This window comes from Pelmatolapia mariae, linkage group LG5 (assembly GCF_036321145.2).
Source record: "Pelmatolapia mariae isolate MD_Pm_ZW linkage group LG5, Pm_UMD_F_2, whole genome shotgun sequence".
Classification (NCBI taxonomy): Eukaryota; Metazoa; Chordata; class Actinopteri; order Cichliformes; family Cichlidae; genus Pelmatolapia; species Pelmatolapia mariae.
In genome coordinates, this window is record NC_086231.1 from 5,628,246 (window position 1) to 5,651,423 (window position 23,178).

A 23,178-nucleotide genomic window follows, 5' to 3' on the forward strand; every position below is an offset into this window, starting at 1 on the left:
ATGCAGTTCACCACATCGCTTTGTTTCTGTGAGCTTCTGTGTCAGTAAATAAGCGAGCATGCATCTGATACACGGCCAGGTTTTTGACTGTGTGTGAATATGAGCTGTTGCCACTCGCACTGTGTCATCATTTGCTTGGATCTGGAGGTGTGGATGAGTCTGCCTCAGTCTGAGCTGCATGGCTATTTTAGTTTACATTTTTTAGAATCTCTTAGCGAGACAGTTTCCGTTAAGAGAAACTGAGCAGGACTTTGAAACTGATGTATTTTAATGGAAAAATTCTTCTTAAATGGTCCAAATTCTTCCCTTGTATATTAATTGATGAGACCAGTCTGATGAAAATTTGTGTTCAGGATATGAAAACAAAAGAAAACTTTTGTCCAGAAACACAAATCTGTGGAAACAATCACTGTTTCACAAACATCTGTGAGGCTTTGTGGCTCTATAACCACATTTTATCCTTATCTGTCATCTTTTATCTTTGAATGTTTTTCTTCCCCACCTGTTTTCTCCTTCACTTCCCTGTCTTACTCCTCCCTTTCCCTCCGCTCCACAAAGGCTCAGTGGTCTGTTTGCCAAGAGTAGAAGAGAGCAGGGCATGAGGCTGAGCTGGCTGTCACATGCCATCTGCGGGGTCACATGAAGACACGCCATCACGTTCTCTACTCTCCTTTTCCTCCTGGCGTATCTCTGAGCCAAGGAGGATTGGCAGATAAGGTGTGAAAGGGGCTTGAGTTCAGAGGAAAGACAGTCAGCAGTCAAAGTCAAAGAAGACAGCCTGATTCTAACTTGCAATTTAGTGTCTACATAATTTTATTTTTGCATTACAATATAAAGTGCCTTGAGATGACTGTTGTTGTGATTTAGTGTTATATTGCTATTGAATTGAATTTAAATAGTTTAGGAAATCAAATACAGAAAGAGGGACCTCAGAGACTTCAGGTTGGCATATTAAAAACAACAAAGAAAAATAAGGAGTGTGTTAGTGTCAGCACAGAGCGGATGAGAAAGGTAGAATCTGAAGAGGTGTCCCTGCGGCCTTCAATTTGTTTTTGTCTTGTTAAACACAAACTGAGTTTCGAGAGTCACTGGGACCACTGCCAAGCGCTGAGATGCCAGTAACACAGAACGTGTATCAGACCCGCCAGGTAAACTGTCAACAGGAGGACGCCGTGTGTTGAGTGACTGCCGTGACTTGACATGTTTATTGGAGTAGACACGGAAGCTGTTCAGTGGGTGAACATTCTTGTACAGGAACTTGAATAAGATTTACAAACATAGAGTTTTTTTCATTGTGTTAGTTATGATACACTCTTTCTTTTTACAAAAATCTAAATGAGCACCTATTTCATTATTTTTACACCACTGAGAAGCTCATATATGTTCCTAGAAGGACTGTATGAGTTTCTTAGAGCTAAACCCACTTCCCCCTTTTGTTGGTGTCCAAAGTTCAGTCTTTAAGGTGTCTACAGGCTGTGAGATTTCAGCACTCTTTTAGGTTCATTGCAGGTATATGAAAAACACATTTTTTCCCCAAGTCAGACTTTAGGAGTTGACTACATATTTCAGACAACACCGGTCTGCATATAGTAAAGAAAAAGACCTTTATAATGAGTGCCATTAACCCATTATTGGAACCCAACATTTGTAATATTTTGTACACCAGCCCTGATCTGAAATAATCCAATGTAAGGCAAAAAATGTCCAGTGGCTTAAAGTCACCATTCATCAGTAGAAAGAAGAAGAGGTGTCCCTGACCTTTTAAAGGGCAGCTCAAACGTGTTTTCTTCACACATTCATCGCACATTTCACCCAAAAACAAGACAAGACAAATTTCTTCATGTAGCACATTTCCTGCACCAAACAAGTTTAATACATTTAAATTGAGCCTAACAAAAAAGAAGTGCAGATATAAAATGATTAACTGAAGAAAATAAACACTACCTATCAGGAGAAACCTCACTCTTATGTAGGTTAAATGTTGATGGAGGGACAGTGATGTAGTGGTTAGAACTGTCCACTCACAGCATAACAATTGCAAGTCCAAAGACATGCATGTTAGTTAGACATGCAGGAAGTTAGTTTTCTGGAAGATTCTTCTATGTTTAACATAACTGAAGCGTAAAGGAGTCCCACGTTATTTCATAGCCATCTCTACATTTCTCAGAAGACACCATTAAATGACGAGCGTCTGTGTCTCTAATTGTTTTTCATGCTCAGGGCCAAAGGTCAAGTTAAAGACACAGTTTTGCAGATTCCTATGCTTGGGTTTAAGTAAATCAGTAAGTGAATATTATAAAGGATGTTTCACATTTTTCTTTGTTCCAGTAAATGATGTAGCTCCAGCACAAGTTAATCCAAAACTTAATTCCAGCCATAGGGCCATTAAGACAAACGTGTTACTTTCTCTGCTCCATCCATTTGTTCAGCCCACCAGCTCGAGCGCCGTCCCTAAAAACCATTCATATGGTATCTCTCCTCTGTCTGTCCCAGCCCCATCAGCTATTCAACCAGTCAGCTTCTAGCCTTGCCGAGCCCCCCATGGCGACCTCCTTTCCTGCCTCAGGATGCGAAGTAGTGATGTTTCTGCCAGCACAGTCAGACTGTCCTTGTTCTGATGTGTTTGTGCATTGAGGAGATTACAAGGAAACAGCTTGCCAGGGGCAGGCAGCTGCTGTTTCCTACAGCTTGCGGCAGTTTCGGGGGACAACAGCAGGATGCCATGGGGGAGAGGCGGCTCGGCGGCCCTGCTGCTGTTCTCTGGCAGGGTTATTGGACGATACAAGGCCAGGTAGGATTAGGCTGTCGGGGTCTGCTGAGGCTTGCGGCTCAACTCTAAGCCAGCTGAAATGTGGTGTCACTTTTGTTTGTGTGTCTTTCATTGAAAATTTTGTTTTGCTTTTCTTTATTTTTCCCTTTTTGAAGAAGTTAAAACATATAACTTTATTGATGGATTCATATTTATTATTTGGACAAATAATAAATAAAATTTTGTTTCTTTATGCTCTTCTCTGTGCACCTTGGTGGTAGGCGAATCTCTATTCTGGTGCGCTTTTTTGTAAGATTTGGGTGCTTTATAGATCTGCTACATGCGTTTGTGATTTTCCATGTCACAGATCTTACATGCTGGGATGACTTAGGAAAAAAAGCATTTGCTCAAGGCTGTGTGAGCTAATTGTTGCATTCTCTGTACTCTAAGAGGCTTTCAGTAGAATTCAGCTATAAGGAAGAAACACTGTGTTACTACACAGACCTCTTTTTCAGTGGATTGCAGTATTCCTTCACCAGAGTTGTTGTTGGGGTTACTTTGTGTTTCCCACTGTGCTGAGCATGAAGGTAGACAACAGGGTCACATTTTGTCCATTCTTCTCTCAGAGTGGATGGCTTCCTGTTGATACTCTGTCTTAATAGGAGGTCTATTCAACAAAGAACAATCACAGCTGCATGACATTTTCAGTATTCCTTTTTTAGCATTAGTATGAAGCATGTGCTTTGTTTTGTGGCCAAGCTACGTGGCTTGCTGGCAAACTGAGGAGTATTATTACCTGATTTAAAATTAAACAATGATTCTTTTCCTCCTGGTTCTTGAGTCAGCGTGGGAGAAAAATTCAAAGCTAGCTTTGTTCCTCTTTATAATCCCTCATCTGAGGGGAGTTAGAGGTATTTTTAGCTTGAGTCCTGTAGTATTTTCAGTTTGTATGAGTCTTTGCACAAATTCAGAACACAGCAGGCATGGCAACTTTAATGTATGAGGATATTTCTTCAAGCTTTTATTAAAACAAACAAATATATAATCTATCAGTAGACAATATAAAAATGTTTTAGGCCCCTTCCCCCTCATTTACCAGGTGTTTGTGTATTTATGTCCCCAGCTGATATGTAGGACATCAGCATGACAATAGAGTATTGAGAGAGCGAGGATGAGTCACTGATTGAGTGAGGCCTTTGGGGGTTACATACTCACATGCAATGTTGACAGACCTGTTGCACTTGAGAAACTTGAGAAACTTTCACTTTATGTTCCTCTTACTCTGTTGTGCCCACATACAGCACACACATCATATCCTCTGGTCACATTACAGTCATTCTTTTTCTGATGCTTACTCGTGCCCAAGTATGCAGTTGAACGAATGCCAATTGTGTAATAAGCATCTTTCTTCTACATATAAGGTATGATTTGATGCAACCTACTGCATCATTAGCTGTCTCACTGCAAGTTTGTGCAATTTGTCAACAATTTACAGCTGGGGGGGGGGGGGGGGGGGGGGGGGGTTAAAAAAAAGGGAAAAACTCATTGTTAGAATCATTTGATTTAATTATTTCTGGTCACATACATTAATATGAATAGGGGATTAAAGTGCTTCATCTGGCCATCTAAGAATCTTTGATTAATGAGCTTAACAAATGTTGTCAGGCTTATGCTCAAAGGTCAGTAAAGTGTCTGAAGTGCTATAAACATGTGATACAACATAAAACAAGTAAGCTTTTGCTCAAGGGTTCATTGTTTCTGTCCACTTAGACTACTAGACTACTACTGTCCTAAAACAATGACTGTTTTGTGTTTCAGGATAAGCATTTTAAGCCAGGTTTTGAAATGTGACAGGTCATAGATGTCAGTTTGAACCAGCAGGGAAGAAGATGGCAGTCAGGCGTATAAGGCAGGGCGCGTCACCTCGGAGTAACATGGGAGGGAACAGGTGTGAGTGATGTCTAGATGCTCACGGAAGTCGTCACTCCCTCTTGCATTCCTGCTCCAGCCTAGAAACATGCCACACAGCCTTGAGCCACACTAAAGACACTTCCTGTCACCTTACAAGAAACTAGAGCTGCTGACAGATTTGCTTCGCTCTCACACGGTGTTCATCAACCGGGACTGGATAAAGCTAGATTTTGTGCAAGACTCTAATTCCTGGATTTCTTTAGCAGTGTGGATATGGGAGGTAGAGCGGAGGTAGTGGTGAACAGGCTCATGTCCAGCATGCCCAACACACATTTTTCACGCTCCACACCGAGCCGCTTAAGGCTCCGTCCACAGACTCAATGGAAGGGCAAGCGCGTGAAGACATCCTTTCAAAAGATAAAAGCCAGGTAGGTGTGTGAGAGTTAGAGACGGAGCTGGCTCACAAGAGCTTTGGTGAAGGTTTGGAGTGCTTTTTGTTCTTGAAGAGAAGTGGTGCAAATGACAGGTTCTGCGGTAAAAAGAACAAAAAGTTCTGTGAGGTTACGGTAGATTTGCTTTTCATTGAGAAGTCTGTACTTACAGAAGAGTTTTAAAAAGGTGACTCTCTTTACATTTTTATCCCAACATTTATCACATGTGCTAACTGTGTCACAGTTTACAGACAGTCATTTGTGAGATATAAATGAGTTTGACCTGGGTCACATATGAACTGCCAGGTTCGTATGTGATGGTTTTCATAGCTGCATGTGAGTAATATAATGAAGCAGGTTTTTGTGAACAATAGCTTTTATTACATCACTGATTATTTATTTTATCGATGTATCATTATTTGCTTTATGGTCAAACTAACATTCATACTCCTATTGGCTGGAGAGTTTTGATCAGCTGCTAAAAAAGTATCTTTAATTATTAATTTATTCATTTAAATCTGAGTGGAGCTGGTAGAGGTAGGTGTTACCAAGATGGTGTGTATTATCTAACTCTCGAACAACTGAAAATTAGTCATCAGAGAAGACGGGAATATGTAACTGTCAAAGTTAGCACATATGCCAGACATCTGCTTCTCAAGCAGTTGCAAACGGCATAAAACAGTTGGTCTCTGGCATGCCTTGTGGTATTTTCCATTGTTTTCTGATCGTTATCAGCAGACAAACACATTATTGAAGGCTTGTTGCCAGTATCACTGCAACTATAAAACAGTTGGTTTAGGGGCGATCGTGGCTCAAGAGTTAGTAGTTCGTCTTGTAATCGGAAGGTTTCCTGTTCGAGCCCCGGCTCCGACAGTCTTGGTCGTTGTGTCCTTGGGCAAGACACTTCACCTGTTGCCTACTGGTGGTGGTCAGAGGGCCCGGTGGCGCCAGTGTCCGGCAGCCTCGCCTCTGTCAGTGCGCCCCAGGGCAGCTGTGGCTACAATGTAGCTTGCTATCACCAGTTTGTGGATGACTGAATGTAGTGTAAAGCGCTTTGGGGTCCATAGGGACTAAGTAAAGTGCTATACAAATACAGGCCATTTTACCATTTACTATCAATCTGTGAAGGTGGATCTATGCATCATTTTTCACAATTAATTTAACCTCTTAAGCCCCAAGCCTACCTGATCTCCTGCCTTTTGCCCCCGTATCAGGGGGCGTTGGGGCTTAAGAGGTTAATGTCTGTTGTAAATAATTCATGATCTGGATTCTTCACGGTTGTGATATATTTTGGGAAGAAACATTGCTGGGAAATGTTCCTAAAATTGCTGAAATATTTGAGATTTTCCATTGAAATTCATTGGATTAGGGTAGGTACTGTCAGCTAGTCTGTATCCTAGTGTACTGTATTTGTGTTGGAATGTAGCCTCACTAGTTTTGAGATCAGAAAACAAATGGCAAGAGGTCATTTGGTTCACAAATCTCTGTGGAGTTGTTACTTAATACAATTTGACAATTACGAAAAATAATTTTTATTTTAATTCAGTATAACCACTTCTATTGTTAATAATAATCTGTTTTAATAATCTGGTAACTGATGTATTCATGTTTAATGGTGATGGATCTTGGAGTGCAAAGTGCAATATCAGTGAAGAAAAAACATATCTAAACTTTTGTGTCTCTGTTTCTCCGTGCTGTTACTTTGCAAGAAAAGAACCGATCATTGAAAATTTGTTGAAACTCACACCTCTGCCACCACCACCCGTGCCCCGCCTCCTCTGAAACTGGTTAGGAACACTACAGCACAATATGGAACAAAACTAACCAGACCTTGCTTTTGTTGACTGGTGGCTGATGTGGGCATCTGTGAGGAACATTTCGATAAGCTCACCAGAATTACAGCTGAAAGTATGACCAGTATTTTCTGATAAATATTACTTAATGATAAGCCACCAGACATTCCACAGAAATTCCCCAGCATGCTTTGGTATGAGTTTTAACTTATGGTGACTTGGAGAATGTGACCAGGCTGCACACCAATGGAGTGAATCATTGATGTGCAGTCAGGCTACTTCCTGTGTCTGAGATCGCTGGGTCACATTTAATACTGGAGGGTGCAAGTGCATCTGCCAGCGGAGTGTGTGTGGTTGTTGGCACAGAGCAGAAACCCTTGTTTTTCAGTTCTGTGCAGGAAATACAGGCTGCTTTTCCTCGCACGTGTACGGAAAGGAGACTCCGATCAGATTTATTCATTATAGAGCTGCATATTTTGTCTTCCATTGTTAGTATGTGACATTCACAGATGTGTTTCAGTGAACAGAAGGGCGTAACCCTGAGGAAAACAGATTTCACATTGTTACAGTGACATCTAGTGGATTTGTGGGGTACTTTGTCTCCGGGCCACATTTCACAAGAACAATAGAGACCCCCCTTTGTGTCCATTTGCGCTGTCTCTCTCCAAACTCCTGCCCTCCCTCCATCCCACTCCTTTTGTCTCTCCATCTCTCTGGGCTCTTCCGGAGGATTCACCCTCCCTGCACCACCCCAGTCTTTGCCATTCATCCTGCGTTTGTATGTGCCTTTGTGTTTCTATCCATTTGTTTGCATGCATGCGTGTGATTTCTTTACGTGTGTGTATGTCTGCACCAGAGATCCCAGCCCCACCGAGATGAGCGTGGAGCCTTGGGCCAGCCCGCAGGACCAGGCAGCCGCTGAACTCTCTCACAGCGAACACACGGACACGCCGCCCTCTCAGGATCAGGAGCAGCGCCCTGATAAACTCTGCCTGGACTCGTTCTGGAGTGAGGTTGAGAATATCCAACAGGGGAGTGGCTACGCAGACGACTGCAGCAGGAGAGATTCGAAACACTCCGAAGGTAAATACTGCAGATCCTGCACTGATTGAGGAGTAATGTAAAGAAAGAGCTGAAAAAGACACTCTCTTTAGTTTATGTGATAGCATTATAAACATTTAGTGCTTAAAGCAGCTGCTAGTGAAGAGTCTCCATGAAATGATGCATTAGCCATGGCAAAATATCAGGTTTCTCTCATGCAGCAAAGTAGCGCTCGTCACCATGACAACACCATCAAACAGTCTGTGGCAGAGACTGTTTTATATGCAGGAGCCAAATAGCCATTCATGAATACTGACTTCTAATAGGAGTGCTTTTTTTGTTATGCCCATTCAGATGATCTGATTGTGTTAATTCAGTGGATCCTTTTCATGTCACATTGTAACAGGGGTGCTCTTTTAATTTTGCTACCAATGAATAGTGAGTGAGTGTGTGTTCAGTTTTATGTTTCTTATGGCTGAACATTCACTAACTGCTGTATTAAGTGTTGAAGAGCAATTGTTTTAAACTTCACACTCAGCCTAAGTTGTCATTTTAAAGCCTTTGGACCACCTACAGTTGTTTATACTTCAAGTTTAGTTATTATAGATCACTCAGACTGCAGCCAACTGAGTGAACTGTTTAAAGTTGACCTTGTAATATGTTCCCTATTTAGAATAATGGATATAAAGAAAAGTTTCATTAAAGGTTTTTTTTTAATCTATTGGATTGGTTTCCTGGTACCCAATTTACATGTTACTTTACATTTTTAAGCAAATATTACCAAATAATGTTCTACTAAAGCTACATAGTTAGTTGTAGTAATTTAGTATTATTTGAAATACACAAAACTGCTTCAGAGTTAATAGGGTTGAGTCATTCTGCATGTTTAAATGCATTTTATCCACATCATGTCGTTGTTGGTGTTTTTACATCCCAGGGTTGTATTTATGTGTTTCAGAAGGAGAGCAGGAGGAGCAGTGGTTGGCCGATGCTGGCTTGTCAACCCTCATCAGTGAGGATACTGAGACAGTAGACAAAACTGCCCTGCTGTCCACTCTGACCAAGACGCAGGCCGAAGCTGTTAAGCGTCGAGTAGAGACCTACACGCTCCGCAAACGGAACAAACCGCCACCGCGTGACGTTCGCGACATATTCAGCTCACAGGTCAGGATGCTCAAATACTGAACCCTTGACTGTATCTGAAGAAAGAAATTGTGCCGTAATGATTGTTTTACATCATAGAATATCAGCCACTAATTAAAGGAAAGCAGGTAATTTGCATGCAGCTTTTCTTGATACACGCACATCAACTGGTTTCCCGGGTTTCTGGTTTCAACACTGCTGCAGAAACTGTGTGAAGGTTACAGCCAGCACAGAATATCTGTTTCTCATGCGTTAGATTATAAAGTAAAATGTAAGAGACTCAGTTCCCAGGTAACTGTCGTGACACATTCAGGGTCTTCTTTTGTTCCAGCGTATTATGCTGTCTTGTTTGATGGAAGAACTGATCTGTCACAATGAAGGCAAATCACATGTAAAGGCCATGCTTTGTCCTCAGAGACAGCCTTAGAGGGGAACAGAGACACTGTTCTTCTGATCCTTATCAGTGCTGTATCAAAGGAAACACCCTGAACAGACCATGTCCCTTCACTTAGTGGACACAATTAAACACACACTTCATTCCCAGGGGTAGAGAACACACATAAAACTGATATTTATTAGTGTGACTTATTGTGGAAACTAACATGTCCATGATCTTCCTCAACAGACCCTCGTGTCCGAGTCTCAGCATAGTGAAGACCCAGCCCAAAACAGCATGGCATCGGTAGCCAAGTCACCTTTATCAGGTAAGAACTGCTCACCTTACTTAAAAAAAATTACTAAAGGGAATAACAAAGTGGTGGAGGCACTCTTTAGTCTATTCTAAAACACTGGCTGAAGTCATTTCAGTAAAATAATTTAATCAAACTTTTCTTTGAGTACCTGACTCAAACCAACCCTTTGTTTGGATTTTCCATCCCTATTGTGTCATTTTGATAATGACTCACATGTTTAACTGCAGTAGATGATGAAATCAGGTGAGCTTCGGATTTCTGGGGGCCTGATGAAGGTAGCCCAGGCCACGGCTGCGTCATCTGTTTTCTCATTGGTTCATATTAATCCACTGGCCTCTGCTTAATGCTGCCTGTGTGTATTTTTTTGCCAACTTGACAATCCTGTTTCTCATTTTTCATTTTTTCAAAAGTATTGAACACATGCAGACATCTGATAGCGAGGAACAGTCATGGTTAGCACAATAGCATACTTATCTTACAGATGAACTTTTGGCACAGTTAAAGGTGGTGTGACGTCAGTATTCTTGTTTTTATGTGCTTATGCAATGATTTGTTTCCCTGATTTAGCAGATAAGACACAAAGTATGTTCACAGAACATTTCCTCATATCAGGGCTTCCTGTACATTTTTGTCCTTATCTTTCTTTTCTTCATATTATACATTCACATTTTCTTTTGGAGGTTTGTTTTGTGACATTTCTACAGTAGTCTTGCCTGATTGAACTAATAGGCCGGTGTTTGTTTATGGAAATGTTTTCTGCTCAGCTGTGACCCCAGAGCATCAGCGAGGTACTCCCAAAGATGAATACTTCATCACTGATGTGGCTTATTGTGAACAGGCCGTCATCCTCATCAAACAAGCCAAACTGCCACAGAATAACAGCCAGCGCAGGAAGGAGGACGGCACCCTGCCCGTAAGCACCCAAACAGTTTTCACCTCTCACACTCATTTTCTAGAAATGCTGCAGCTTTCAGAAGACTTCTGGGGTTTAAATATGTTGCTTTCTGCTTTATAAATGTTATGGTGATGAAATATATCTACTTGTACATTTATTTCTTTTGCTAAGAAAATCTGTTGACAGAAAAGATTTCAAAAGAATAAGAGAGTGCTAGTAACAGCGTGATTTGTGCATCAAGTGGGCAGTTTAATTCGGTTTAAGCTTAGCTGTAAAAGAACTTACTGTCACTGCGCTGATAAGCGGCTTGTTTCACTCAAACCTTCATGAAGATAAATGACAAGAACAGTTTTTTTCTTAATGTTACAGCATGTTTTGCAGAAAGCTTTTAAGTCTTACAGCATCTTGAGACCTCAAATATTCAACAGCATCACCAACCGGCAGGCTGTTATTAGAAAAAAAAAAAAAGTAATTACAACTATATAGGACAAAATCAAGGGGTGAGGGCCACACTAACAGAAACCAGTGTACGATTGGATTAAGACTTTCATGTAAAACCACATGCGCACAAACACACACAAATGTTATTATAAGCCATTTGCAACAATCAGCGCTCTGCTGTTGCTTAGATAACAGGGTTAAGGAGATAAGGAATGATGGAATTAGCCAGAAACAAAAGGAGAGTTGTTGTGTCACAGAGTCCAGCAGCTTTATTTTTCTATTTCAGGCTGAATAAGTTTGCTCTGAAAAAGGGCAGAATTAGTGGTTTTAATTAGTGAGGTTACATGTACTAACACACTACATAGAGATAAACTTATGTAAAGTACATTATAATTACTGTATTATTTACAGAAATTAATTTGCATGTCATGCTTGTTCTTTTTATTTTTCCACTTTCCTTTTCTTTCATTCTTTTTTCCCCCCTTTGTACATTTTCTGTATTCTCTCCCTCTTCACCTCCACTTTCTAACTTTCAACTGCACTCTGCCCCCTTCTGCTTTTCCTCTCCTTCCACTATCGCCTCCCCAGCGGGTCATCTGCCCCAAGTGCCGTCTAGGAGTGACTCGTATTCAAGATCTCTCCCACGCTGACATGAAGAAGGTGCGTCAGTTGGCTCTCATCGACATGACGGCGCTGTGCGACCTCCTAGAGCTGGAGGTCAAAAGGCACAAAACTGGCAAGAGGAAAAACCCAGGTGTGATTTCATTCACCATCAGGTCATTACAGGAAAAGCACACATAGAAATGTCTGAGGCATACTGTGAGGGTAGTAGCTTTAAAAATAAACACACTGGAGAGAAATTAATGATTTTAACTGTATGGTGTGTGTTTAGATTTTGCCATCTATATAAACCTGACAGCTTTTTCTTCTGCCAACTATTCCTGTTGTTTAGCCGATAGTTAACTAGTGGTCGTGTCCGGTCGTGTCCGGTGTACTGACGAGTTGAGTATATTCAAAATCTTTTTTACATGCATATTCTCCACACAGAATAGCACGAAAAACTAGACTAAACTGTGGTTACATATTCTTTAGAAACAATCAGTCACAAATAACCTTCAAAAATGTGGGTTAGCAACAGTATAGAAAAAGCAGTGACCTGTCTCACACAAAACATTGAGACTTTGCCCCCTATTCTGTTCAGGCCAGATGTTTATATGAGGGCAGGCATGACTGACTCTTTGGTCTTTCACAGAGAGCCCGCTCTTTGGGGTCCCACTGGCCACGCTGCTGGAGAACGATCAGAAACTGAAGCCCAGCACTTCGATTCCTCTCTTGCTGCAGGAAGTAAGAACTCTGAAAAAAATCTGTGTCATGTGTCCTAAACAACATACATACTGTTTGTGCATATTGTGTTCTATATATGATGTTTATGATTCAAATCTGTTGATCACACAAACTTCACAAATGTCTTCGAATCAAAATCAGAAAACAGGCCCCGTGTCCTCTGCATCTGAAACACTTTGACCACACCCTGTTTGTAGCAGCAGTTACTGAGTATAACCAGCAGAGGTGATCGAGAGATTCTTATCTACCAATGCTCAACTCTGCTGACGTCTTTCTCTCTCTCTCTCTCTGCAGTTGTTGTCATTTCTGGAGAAGAAAGGAATCGATTCGGAGGGGATCCTGCGTGTTCCAGGATCTCAGTCCAGAATCAAGGTACAAGAGCAGGGTCTACACACCTCATTACTGTAATAAATAACTGGATGTTTAAAGCAAAAAAAAATATTTTAAACCAGCCAAAATATTGACACTGTAAAATGTCAGAAATTCCAGATCAATAGAGAGGAAAATCAAATGGCTTCTGCTGACTTTAACTACAGCTGACATTTAGAAAAACAAGGTCCAATGAGACAAAATCGATACTGCCTTTGCAGCTGCTGGTGTAAAGCAGCGCTCACGATAAAGTATTTAATTTATTACACACTCAGGTGACGGTGAATCAATTAAATATCAGCAGCCACTAGAGGGTGCCAGTTAGCTCTAAGGAAGGAAAAATAGCTAGAACAGATGATTGGATTCTGGGGTTGATAACAGCGATTACACAGAGAGATGTAACTGGATTGGTCTTTGTTGAGTTTATGGTTTTGACAGCAAACCAAACAGTTAAAATGTATTCATGCATTTAATGCTTACACAGTGTGAACCACTGACATCCACTAGCATTTAGTGTTTTGATTTCTGCTAAGGAAGACTGAAATACTAACACATGAATCCAAAATGCAAAAAATACAGGAACAAAGACCATCTGACTAAGATGAAGAGAGGAATATATACTTGATGACTGGAAACAAGGCACAGGTGGGAACAATTAAACAGGTGAAACTAATGAGGACGAGGCAGACAGTCATAAAGGAGGGAAAGGAACAAAAACAGAAAGTGAAACTACAACAGGACATGAGAAACCTTCAGAGTAGAACAGGAAGTAACCAAAAAGACAAGTAACTTACAGTGAAACATGAAGACAGAGACGGGGAACACAGATTAAGATGAACCAAATTAGCACAAACATTGTTCTATGAAAGTTTAACAAAATTTATTTGATTGAAACTATAAATGGATTTTAGTTTAAGTCTAGTCATCCAGTTGGTCCTGTAACATATTTTCTGCATGACTTTTCAAACACAATTAGAGCTAATAATAGAAAAATGTTTGCAGCCTTACACAAGGCACAGATAAAGACTGTTGTCAGTTAAATTTGCAGATATACAGATGAGCTTAGTATGTGAAAGTACATGAAACATCTTTAATACCTTTGTCCTGAGGTCCATCATCATGAATACATAATTTATTACTATAAAGGTTTTAAATGCATACAGGTCAATGTGTTTTCAAAATGTCAACGCTGAGTTATGCTGAAAATTTTAAATGATGACTGATCCTCGACATTATCTGTGCCCGGTCGATAGTTTAAATCGACATTTATGTCACGTAGCTCTTAAACCGCTGTCTTTTGTGTCTGCAGCTGCTGCAGCAGAACTTGGAGGCCAACTTCTACTCACGGCATGTCAGATGGGATGAAGTGAGTCCGAACGATGCCGCTGCACTGCTCAAGAAGTTCATCCGGGAGCTGCCCGCTCCTCTGCTCACCGCGGAGTACCTCAACAACTTTAGCGCCGTCAGGGGTCAGTCAAGACTAAGTGACAGCTCTTGCTGGATAAAACATCTTTTGTATTTGTGTTATATTTGAGGCACAGTGTTGTAGCACACTGTTGTATAACTAAGTAATTTGGATTGGACGAGAACTGTGTCTGATGTTCGTATTAATCCTTAAAGGTTTTCATTTTTAGGACAGGGCTTTATATTTACAGTGTAGCCATACAGTCAATCAGCGTTTCACCGCTAAAGTAGAAACCCGAGTATAACTTTGGATCATTCATTCATTGTTGCCAGGTTGTATCAAATTACTGTACAGAGCATCAGCTCTTCTTCCCCTCCTCTTCGCACTAATCTGCTGCCCACTTTCGCAGACAGCTCAGCAGGATTCACATCATAATTATCTAAGTCTCTTCACCTCAACGGCAGCGCCGTGTGACACTTATCTATTCTACTCTGGCTGAAAAATTAAAATTAAGATGAACAAGTTGATACCATTTTAAGAAGTATCCCTGCACTGCCACAAATACATGTGCAGTGACACAGCTGTACTGTAGATCAGTGCATTTACATTAGTTTCACTTTAATAAAAATACAGGTTGATATTAATAGAATCTAGCTGGTGTGTAGCTTGCGAGGAGGATCATTGCGATGATGAATGATGTGCGACCGCAGAGACATAAGCTAACAAACCTAATGGCCACCTGTCACACTGTCATTAATCCTTAGACATACCATTATTCTTTGTCAAACAGAGGAAATGAATTATGTGTGTGTGTGTGTGTGTGTGTGTGTGTGTGTGTGTGTGTGTGTGTGTGTGTGTGTGTGTGTGTGTGCGCCCGTGCCTGTGTCTTACCTACTTGTTTCTTCTTTTAGAAATCACAGAGTTGAAACAGAAACTCCACATGCTGAACCTGCTCATCCTGCTGCTGCCCGAGCCCAACAGAAACACACTGAAGGTAAAGACAACACAACACAGACACAAACAGTGAGTCGTGCTCTCAGACGCAGTAAAACCTCTTTGCTCTGGCAGCAATCTGTGCAGCTCCTTATTGTGGGCTTGTCCAATAATGGAATATGACTTTTCTTTTCACATACCACCTTTGTGCTTTTTATTTACTATATTTACTCACTTTAACTTGTTATGATTTCGTTTAGGACCACAGCTAAAACAGATCATTTTGAATTTGATACATGTTAAGTCACAGTCAAACTTTGTCTTTACTCAAAAACAAAAAAAGTTCTTTTGACAGCATAAATATTAATAACTGTATATTATTTTGTGCTAAAGGACTCACATACTTTTAATGCTTTAGTCACATTTTTTAATACTTGCAGCAACATTTCCAAAAAAGTTGTAATGCTGCATAACATGTAAATAAAATAACAGCAACAATGATTTAATCATTTAGTACTATATATTAAACAGAAAATGTTCATCAAAGCATTTAGAGATTCAGTGGCTTGCTTTAAAGAAAAGAAAATGCTGTAATCTTCATGCAGTACTGCATTAAAAACAGACACAAGTCTGTCCTGGAAGTCAGTGCATGGGCTCAGGAATACTTAGTAAGTAAACGCTGTCTGATATCTTGATATCCAACAAGTCCAGTTAAACCTCTGGGTCAGAGCTCATGTAACATGTGCTTCGGAAGAACATCAGGAAGAACACTAGCTTATTATTAGCACTCAGTTCAAAGGCCAGAATGTGTGAAAGCATGGAAGAAGATCTTCACATCTGTCTCATTAATGCTGAACAGCAGTGTTGGTCAAGTTACTTGAAAATCAAAAGTAATTAGTTACTTAGTTACTTTAAAAAAAAAATGATTTACAACCTGAATAGGTAATAAAGCAATAGATCTTTCAGCCCAATTCTATTTTTTCTGCATAATCCATCATATAAAATGTAATCAAATGAAAAAGTCTCTTTGAAACTAGTTTTATTAGTTTTAATCTTTTAACTTTGCGCATGAAGCAAACATTAAATTATATGCAACATTCTCTGACTGGAAGAAATTTGTTTAACATTTAAACCTATTTTCTGCACATTCCAGCATATAAAATAAAATCGTTTTTTGTGTTTACACTCACTCTTTCAAATAAATGCACGTAAAACACAGCAGAAAATAAATAAAATCAAAGACTCAGCGGTCCTGTTGCTCTATTTTCACCTGTATAGCAGGAGTGGGGCAGGCGGAGGTTTGCCCTGGTGCAGGTGTGTCGTAGCGGTCAGTGAAAGGATACGGCAGATTCATATTCCCGTGGCAGCGTACTGTCGGTGCTTGCTCGGAAGTTTAGGGGTTTTTTTCGCTGTAAAAAGAAGTTTTCTTCCCACACAGTGAGCAGCGGACACTAATGTTTTTGTCACTTTTTACGGAATCAAACTCAAAGTAAGGTCAGTACTTCCACGCTTTAAACGCTGCACGGTCATACTCTCTGCTGTGCTCGTTATATTATCAATTGTTGATCTGCACACAGCTGTTGCCACGAACGTCGCACTCGCTTACGTCATTGTCATGAGACACTCGCAAAAAACTCACGTTTTTAGTAACGCAGTAACGCAGCGTGCTTACAGGAAAGTAACAGTAATCTAATTACCTTTTCTGCAATAGTAATCCCTTCCTTTACTCGTTACTTGATAAAAGTAATCGGATTACAGTAACGTGTTACTTGTAACGCGTTACTGCCCATCTCTACTGAACAGTAAATACATTTAAGGATTCTCTCTTTCTCGGGAAAAGCCTTATTTTATTTTTTTTACCAAGATGATACTAAACCACCTTCTGCATTGTATTAATCTTTTAATGTTAATTTAATGTCAGATTTCTAGTATTTTTGTAGTGTTATATTGTTCCTTTCACTTAAAAGGTCAGAATGAAGAAAATCTCCAAGTTTCAGAGCCAAGTTCAAAGTGTAAAACACTACATGAATGTTACAGAATTTGTGAATGACCCGTGTTAAAACTGTACTTGTGAACAACAGGCTCTGCCACGTTTGATGTCACACTCTACAGACTCTACTTAGATTTTCCACAAATGTATCCAGGATGACACTTGACCAAAAGCACTGTTTCATAACACATTACTGTATTGCTCTGCTCCTATTCCACATTTTAAACACTCTGCTCTGTTATATAACCGCTTGCATTAACCATGACTCATTTTCACTAAACACAAGTATGCAGTCATCTCCATTTATAGCGATCAGGAGCTTAAAACCCACCTGAACTAATTACTTTGACTCCAGCGTCACAGCTGAAACTTTCTGTGCATTAGCATACTTCTCAGCAGAGGTGTTGCAGATGATTCATTCACTGTAATCATTCACTTCATCGTATTTTGTCCTGCATCTAAGTGCTCTCTTTTCTTTTTGAAAGACATTTAGCAATAGATCAGTGCATTAAAGCTCCAAGCTTTAACAAAAGGAAACCTGTATCTGCATCCGTGTTTGCTTTAGGCTCTGCTGGAGTTCCTCAGTAAGGTGGTCTCCAAGGAAAAGAAGAACAGGATGAACCTGTGGGCCGTCGCAACCATCATGGCTCCCAACCTGTTCCTGCATAAGGCCGTCCCAAGCAGACTAACTGAGGGTGGAGAGAAAGGGCAGGCGGAGAAGGCGGCGGATGTTATGAGGCTCCTCATCCGCTACCAGGACCTGCTCTGGACGGTAGGACAGAGATCTGAACCTGCAGCTCCGGAGCCACATGCATCTCCTTTTGTCAATCTCCATAAACATTTACATTTTTGATTTATTGTTGTTGCACGTGATTCTTTACATTCTCAAAATGTAGTAATATGCAGCCTATGTACCAATAAGCTAATAGTATCGTAATAAACTAGTATTCTGCAAACTAAAATGTGCATCAAAGCCTACGTTACTGCTGGCCTACTGGCCTGCTTGGTCTGCTGCTGGACTGGAGTCCAAATCAACCAAAAATCTGATTTTGCAGCTGTTACGGTTCTAAAGTGTTGTATTCATTATCATTGTGGGCTAATTTTAATTTAAATCATTGCACAAACACAGGCAGGACTCAGAGCCGACATAACTTTCTAGCTGGTCAGTTTTAAGTAGTAGCTACTTCTCCTCAACTTCTAAAGAAAATTATTGTGTTTTGTATTTTCACCCCCTGCAGAGTAGTCATGTGGTAAAATATTTTAATTATTTGCACCTTTTGGGTTCATTTGTACCTAATAGACTGTGTTATGTCCCTTTATAAGTCCCAAATGTGTTTTGAAGCTCCACGCAGATATTTTTGTAGGGATAGGTTGCCAACTCCTGCTGTATTTACTTCACAAGTTTAATTGGTTTGACAAGGTCACTATAGAAACTTCCAGAGTGAGGCTGTGTTTTTGTTTTTGTTTTTTTTCCTGCCAAACAGTGTGTGAACATTTCTTGGCATGAGAAATGTACTCGTCACAAATGTTGTGTCATGTTGCTCCTCTCTCCAGATCCCTAATTTCCTCATGAGCCAGGTGCGTAGGCTGAACGAGAACAGTAACCGGCGTTACCAGTTATATGATCGTCGCTTCAAGAACCTGCTGAGAAAGATTCACACGGACAGCAGGGAAAAACCGGAGAAAAACTCCGAGGTGAGCTGGTGTCACAACGCTGTACTGCTTGTTTCACTAGAGACGCTGCATGCCAGGCCCAAAGGACCATTTGATTTATGAGTATTAGAAACTTTCAGTTCAGACTGATGAAAAACTGGATGTTCAGGGTTTTTTTCGTTTTTTTTTTTTTTGTTTGTTTTTTAAGACAACACAGTAGGTTTCAGCTGGTGGTGGAGCAGGACAGATTTCTGACATAAGCCGGTTTGGGATGAACAAGTACACCATGTTTGTGGGAACTTCTACGGTGAACTGTTTTAGCAGTTCCCTAAATTCCCTTTGTAGAAAGAAAGGCATAAGTGTTCAGCTACTGAGAAATCGATTTCAAATACAATAACTGTGAGACTTTATACTATATAAGTATCGATGCGTTTGATATTCAAAGTTATTCCAGATGATGACCAAACAGGAAGAATAAATTGTGCTCTTTTTGTGTCTTGCAGCCACATCGTACAGTGAAAATCCAGGTTGGAGAACTGGAAAGCAGCACGATGGATTATCAGCTTAACTTAAATTCAAGAGCCTCCGACCTTCTCGCCCAGTTTTACCGCCAGTTCCTCAGAAGCCCTGAAAATGGAAAGGGCAAAATGCGGAGGTATGATATCACAATATAAAAAAATGTTTTTAATGCATCCAGCTGTGTTGCACGAATCTGTCTGCTCATACATGTGATTACTTAAAAACAAAAACAGACCCTGATGCATGGTGTCGTGTACGTGTCTCTCAACAGGAACGGCTCGGTGGCGTATTCGGACTGCGCCCTGTACGAAGTGGGCGGGAATATCGGTGAGTGAAAGTGTTCTCCGACCGGTGCAGCACTGACATTTGCGTGTCTTTCTGCTCACTGAGCCCACGAGTGTAGCAAGGTCTTACGTAATGAAGTGTACAAGCGCCAAAGAGACACGAGCAGTGCATCTGCAGTTATCAGAGCAGACAAATGCTTATTACACACATGTCTGCGCGCTCACATGAGAGCTGACACAGTACAACCCAAACTTTTTTTAATCTTCACTACTTTTGTGGTCGAAAAACTCTAAACTTACAAGGATTAGAATTGATTAACAGTCAGCACATTCATAATCAGCTGACAGAAAAATGGGTAGAAACCATAGAGATGATATAAACATGTTCATATTCTTTTTTTGTTAAAGGAAAAGCAAAATCATTATGGATTGAACATTTTTGTAATGTTTCTTGCCATAATTGTTTGATCCATAAATTAATTAATTGATATGTCTTGAAGTTCACTTTTTGTGTGTTATTTCTGCAGGTGAGCACTGCCTAGATCCAGACACACACCTTCTAGATTTGTACAACAGCAATCCTGGAGGAGAGTGGATCATCAAAAGGAGACCCAGCGGCAGCAGGGGGCTGTGATGGATGGACTGAACGAAAACTCAGTTTCAGACTAAACATAAAGGCATCAAGGTCTACGGAAAAATCAAATCCACACAGCCATCACTTCTTCATATCCTGTTCATCCCGTGAGCAACAAGCGAGAGGGAGACAGATGGAGGAAGCGGGAACGGATAGATGGAGAATCTGCCTGGAGCAGAGCCTAAAAACTGTCTGCGATCACATGAACACACACTACCCTCTGTCTTTCTCTTCCTGCCTCTCTCCATCTTCTTCTTTTCCCTTCACTACATCATTTCTCTCCTGCGTTGCAACGCTGAGAGCCTAAAGCTGCCGACGCGACTCATTACTTCCAACAGAGAACCTGCTGCACAGAAAAGGGGAGAGCGACCGGCTGGACAGTTTGCTTCGCCATCTTTTCTCTCAAGCAATCGTATCCAACCATGAGCGAGCAGATGGGGATGCAGAGCACCTCTGGCTATAGAGAGCTCACCCCCTCTGTCAGGCCAGCATCTGCTCCACAAAAGTGTTTTTCTATCATGACTTATCAGGGCTTTGTAAAAAGCTCAAACATGATACAAGAGTTTTATGTGCATATTTGAAGAAAATTTGTCTAATGCTAAAAGTCAGCGGAATACAAGATTTCATTTGTAAATATTTCCCCGCCTGTATCTCCAGTGATTAAGCTATTATTACATCATCAGTCTCCAGTGTTACCATTGCTCAGTCACTTACATGGCCAGTTCATACAGACAAGCCTGGATATTCAACTTTCAGTCTTATTATGAAATTCTGGATTTCTCAGCTTTTGTCAGAAAAAAATAGTTGACCATGAAGTAATACATGAGGTGCTCCATACCTTGATTTCTTTGTTCACCCACCAGTGTTACTTTACCATAAATCAGGAAAAACACAGCTAGGAAAAGCTGATTTCTTTATTCTTCTATCCTGACTTAAGCAGCAAGTTTTCCTATTTACACATGCTCTTTACATCTAGAGCTACTCGTAACCTCGTGTAAACAAATTTGAACATAAAACCCTTGGATCATTTTTTTGAAACAAAAATAATGAGAAAACAGCAGCATGAAAGAAGACACTGGGCACTTAAGCTGCTGGAGCAGAAGCTAACCTGGAAAAAGACAGTTCATCCAGATCGATCCAGATTGATTCTGCAGCTTTGATGACTTAAGTAAACGAAGACCGTGGTTTGTCGGTGTCAACTCCTTTCTTCACCTGTGCCATTCAATGAGGGAAAGAGACCCTGATGAACTGATATCCCTTTATCTGTGAAACTCTGCGATCTCCTGGGCATTAAAATTCAAAAATCCTCGGACTTCCTGAGCTGCACGGAGCAGCACTCAAAGAGACTCTCTTGGACACCACGAGATTTGGTGTTGTGACCTCAAGGACAGTGACTGTACCTCTAAAGGGAGTTGTAAAGGACACTCAGTGAAGCTGGTCTTCTCGTCTCTTTTTTAAAAAAAACACACGAATGAAGGCGAAAACGAGCAAAGTGACTCATGGGATGTACCGGGATTATTATTATTATTATTGTTATTATTTATATGAATGTAATACCGTTGTTGCTTCTTATTCAGTGAGTATTGTGTAGGATAGCAAGACTCAGTGTAACAGTATGATGTGTTAAGCTGCCCATACTCGGTGTGGGAGTTTGCAGTGTTTGTGTTCATAATTGTTCGTACGCTGGCATTTTTTTAATGGATCTCTTTACATCTGTTAGTAGGAGAAGTTGTATAAATATGGCTCATTCATACACACTTTAAGGATAACTCTCTGCAGTAGGACTGTTTGTTGTGAGGCTACTCAAAGCTTTTTCCAAACGCAGTCGAGCAGCAGATGAATGTATTTAGTATTTTGTACCGATCGCCAGATGTGAATCGTTTGCTCCTCGCAGACGGAGCCATGTTGGTGCGCCGCGGCCATTTTGTGGGAAGCGTTTCACACACTCCACTCGATAGACGGGGTAATGACAGCCGGCCCGGCACCCGACATCTATCAACACCCTCCGCTCCATCTCTGTCACTTCCCTGTAACGGACCATAATGGCAGCGCAGCATCAGAAATGCACACGGAGGAATCGCATTTCTTTGATAAAGCAGAACGTAATAAATGGGCGTTATAAATTCTGCTGCCCTGGACCTGATGACAGCAGTGTGTGTGTGAGTGTGTGTGCATGCACGTGTGTGATCAGCTTCATTACACAAGTCCAATTGGCCCGTCCCAGGGTCCCAGGCACAGTTCAGTGCCTCGGCACAAAGCGAGTTGATGAAACTGCCTTCTGCTGACAATCAGGAGAACTAGGTCACCTCTGAAGCAGCGTCCCGGAGGGCGAGCACCCTGAGGAGCAGAGCACGTGGACACGCATTGTCTAAACACACACGCTGAACAACAGTGTAAACAGGGGCACAGGTTCACACTGCAGCAGCTTTCTATGAACTGTGTTTGTATGTGAATGTATTTGTGTGTGTGTGTGTGTGTGTGTGTGTGTGTGTGTGAGAGAGAGAGAGGACGCTTCCTCTCTGAAACAGTGTTATCTGTGTGATTACCCAGGGACTCTCACACAACTACATGAAGGACATTTACAGTTTTTAATAAATCTGTGAAAATACTTCTTTTCTGTAGAAAGAAAAACTTTTGAAAAATGTTCCTTTTTTTTGTCAATAAATGTGAATCTCATGTTGTGTAAAGCATGATTTATTTTTTCAATATGAGCTAATGGCTGTTGGAAAGATTGCATCAACAAACGCATCATTCATCAGAACTACAGTCACAAACTGCCACCTCTCATCCATTCCCTGTGTGCTTATGCACCAGCAGAAAACAGAAAACACGTGAAAACAGAGAAAATCTGGTGGTGAAGCATTAGTTTAATCTGCTGCAATAATCAATAGAGAGATTAACCTGGTAATGTGGGCGCACGAAGAGGCCAGAGCTGCTCTATTCCTTGATTA

At 40.9% G+C, this 23,178-nt stretch overlaps 1 protein-coding gene across 1 annotated transcript; it reads left to right on the top strand.

The window, feature by feature from the left end:
• Positions 1–4,778: 4,778 nt before the first annotated feature.
• LOC134627395 (rho GTPase-activating protein 40) lies at positions 4,779–22,908 on the top strand. The gene is made up of 15 exons (XM_063473435.1): positions 4,779–5,088; positions 7,741–7,967; positions 8,884–9,089; positions 9,694–9,772; positions 10,525–10,673; positions 11,685–11,850; positions 12,349–12,440; positions 12,735–12,812; positions 14,119–14,278; positions 15,126–15,208; positions 17,703–17,909; positions 18,692–18,832; positions 19,294–19,445; positions 19,581–19,636; positions 20,121–22,908. The coding sequence occupies exons 1-15, from the start codon at positions 4,934–4,936 to the stop codon at positions 20,225–20,227; spliced, it is 2,058 nt and encodes a 685-aa protein (XP_063329505.1). The 5' UTR covers positions 4,779–4,933; the 3' UTR covers positions 20,228–22,908.
• Positions 22,909–23,178: the final 270 nt, after the last annotated feature.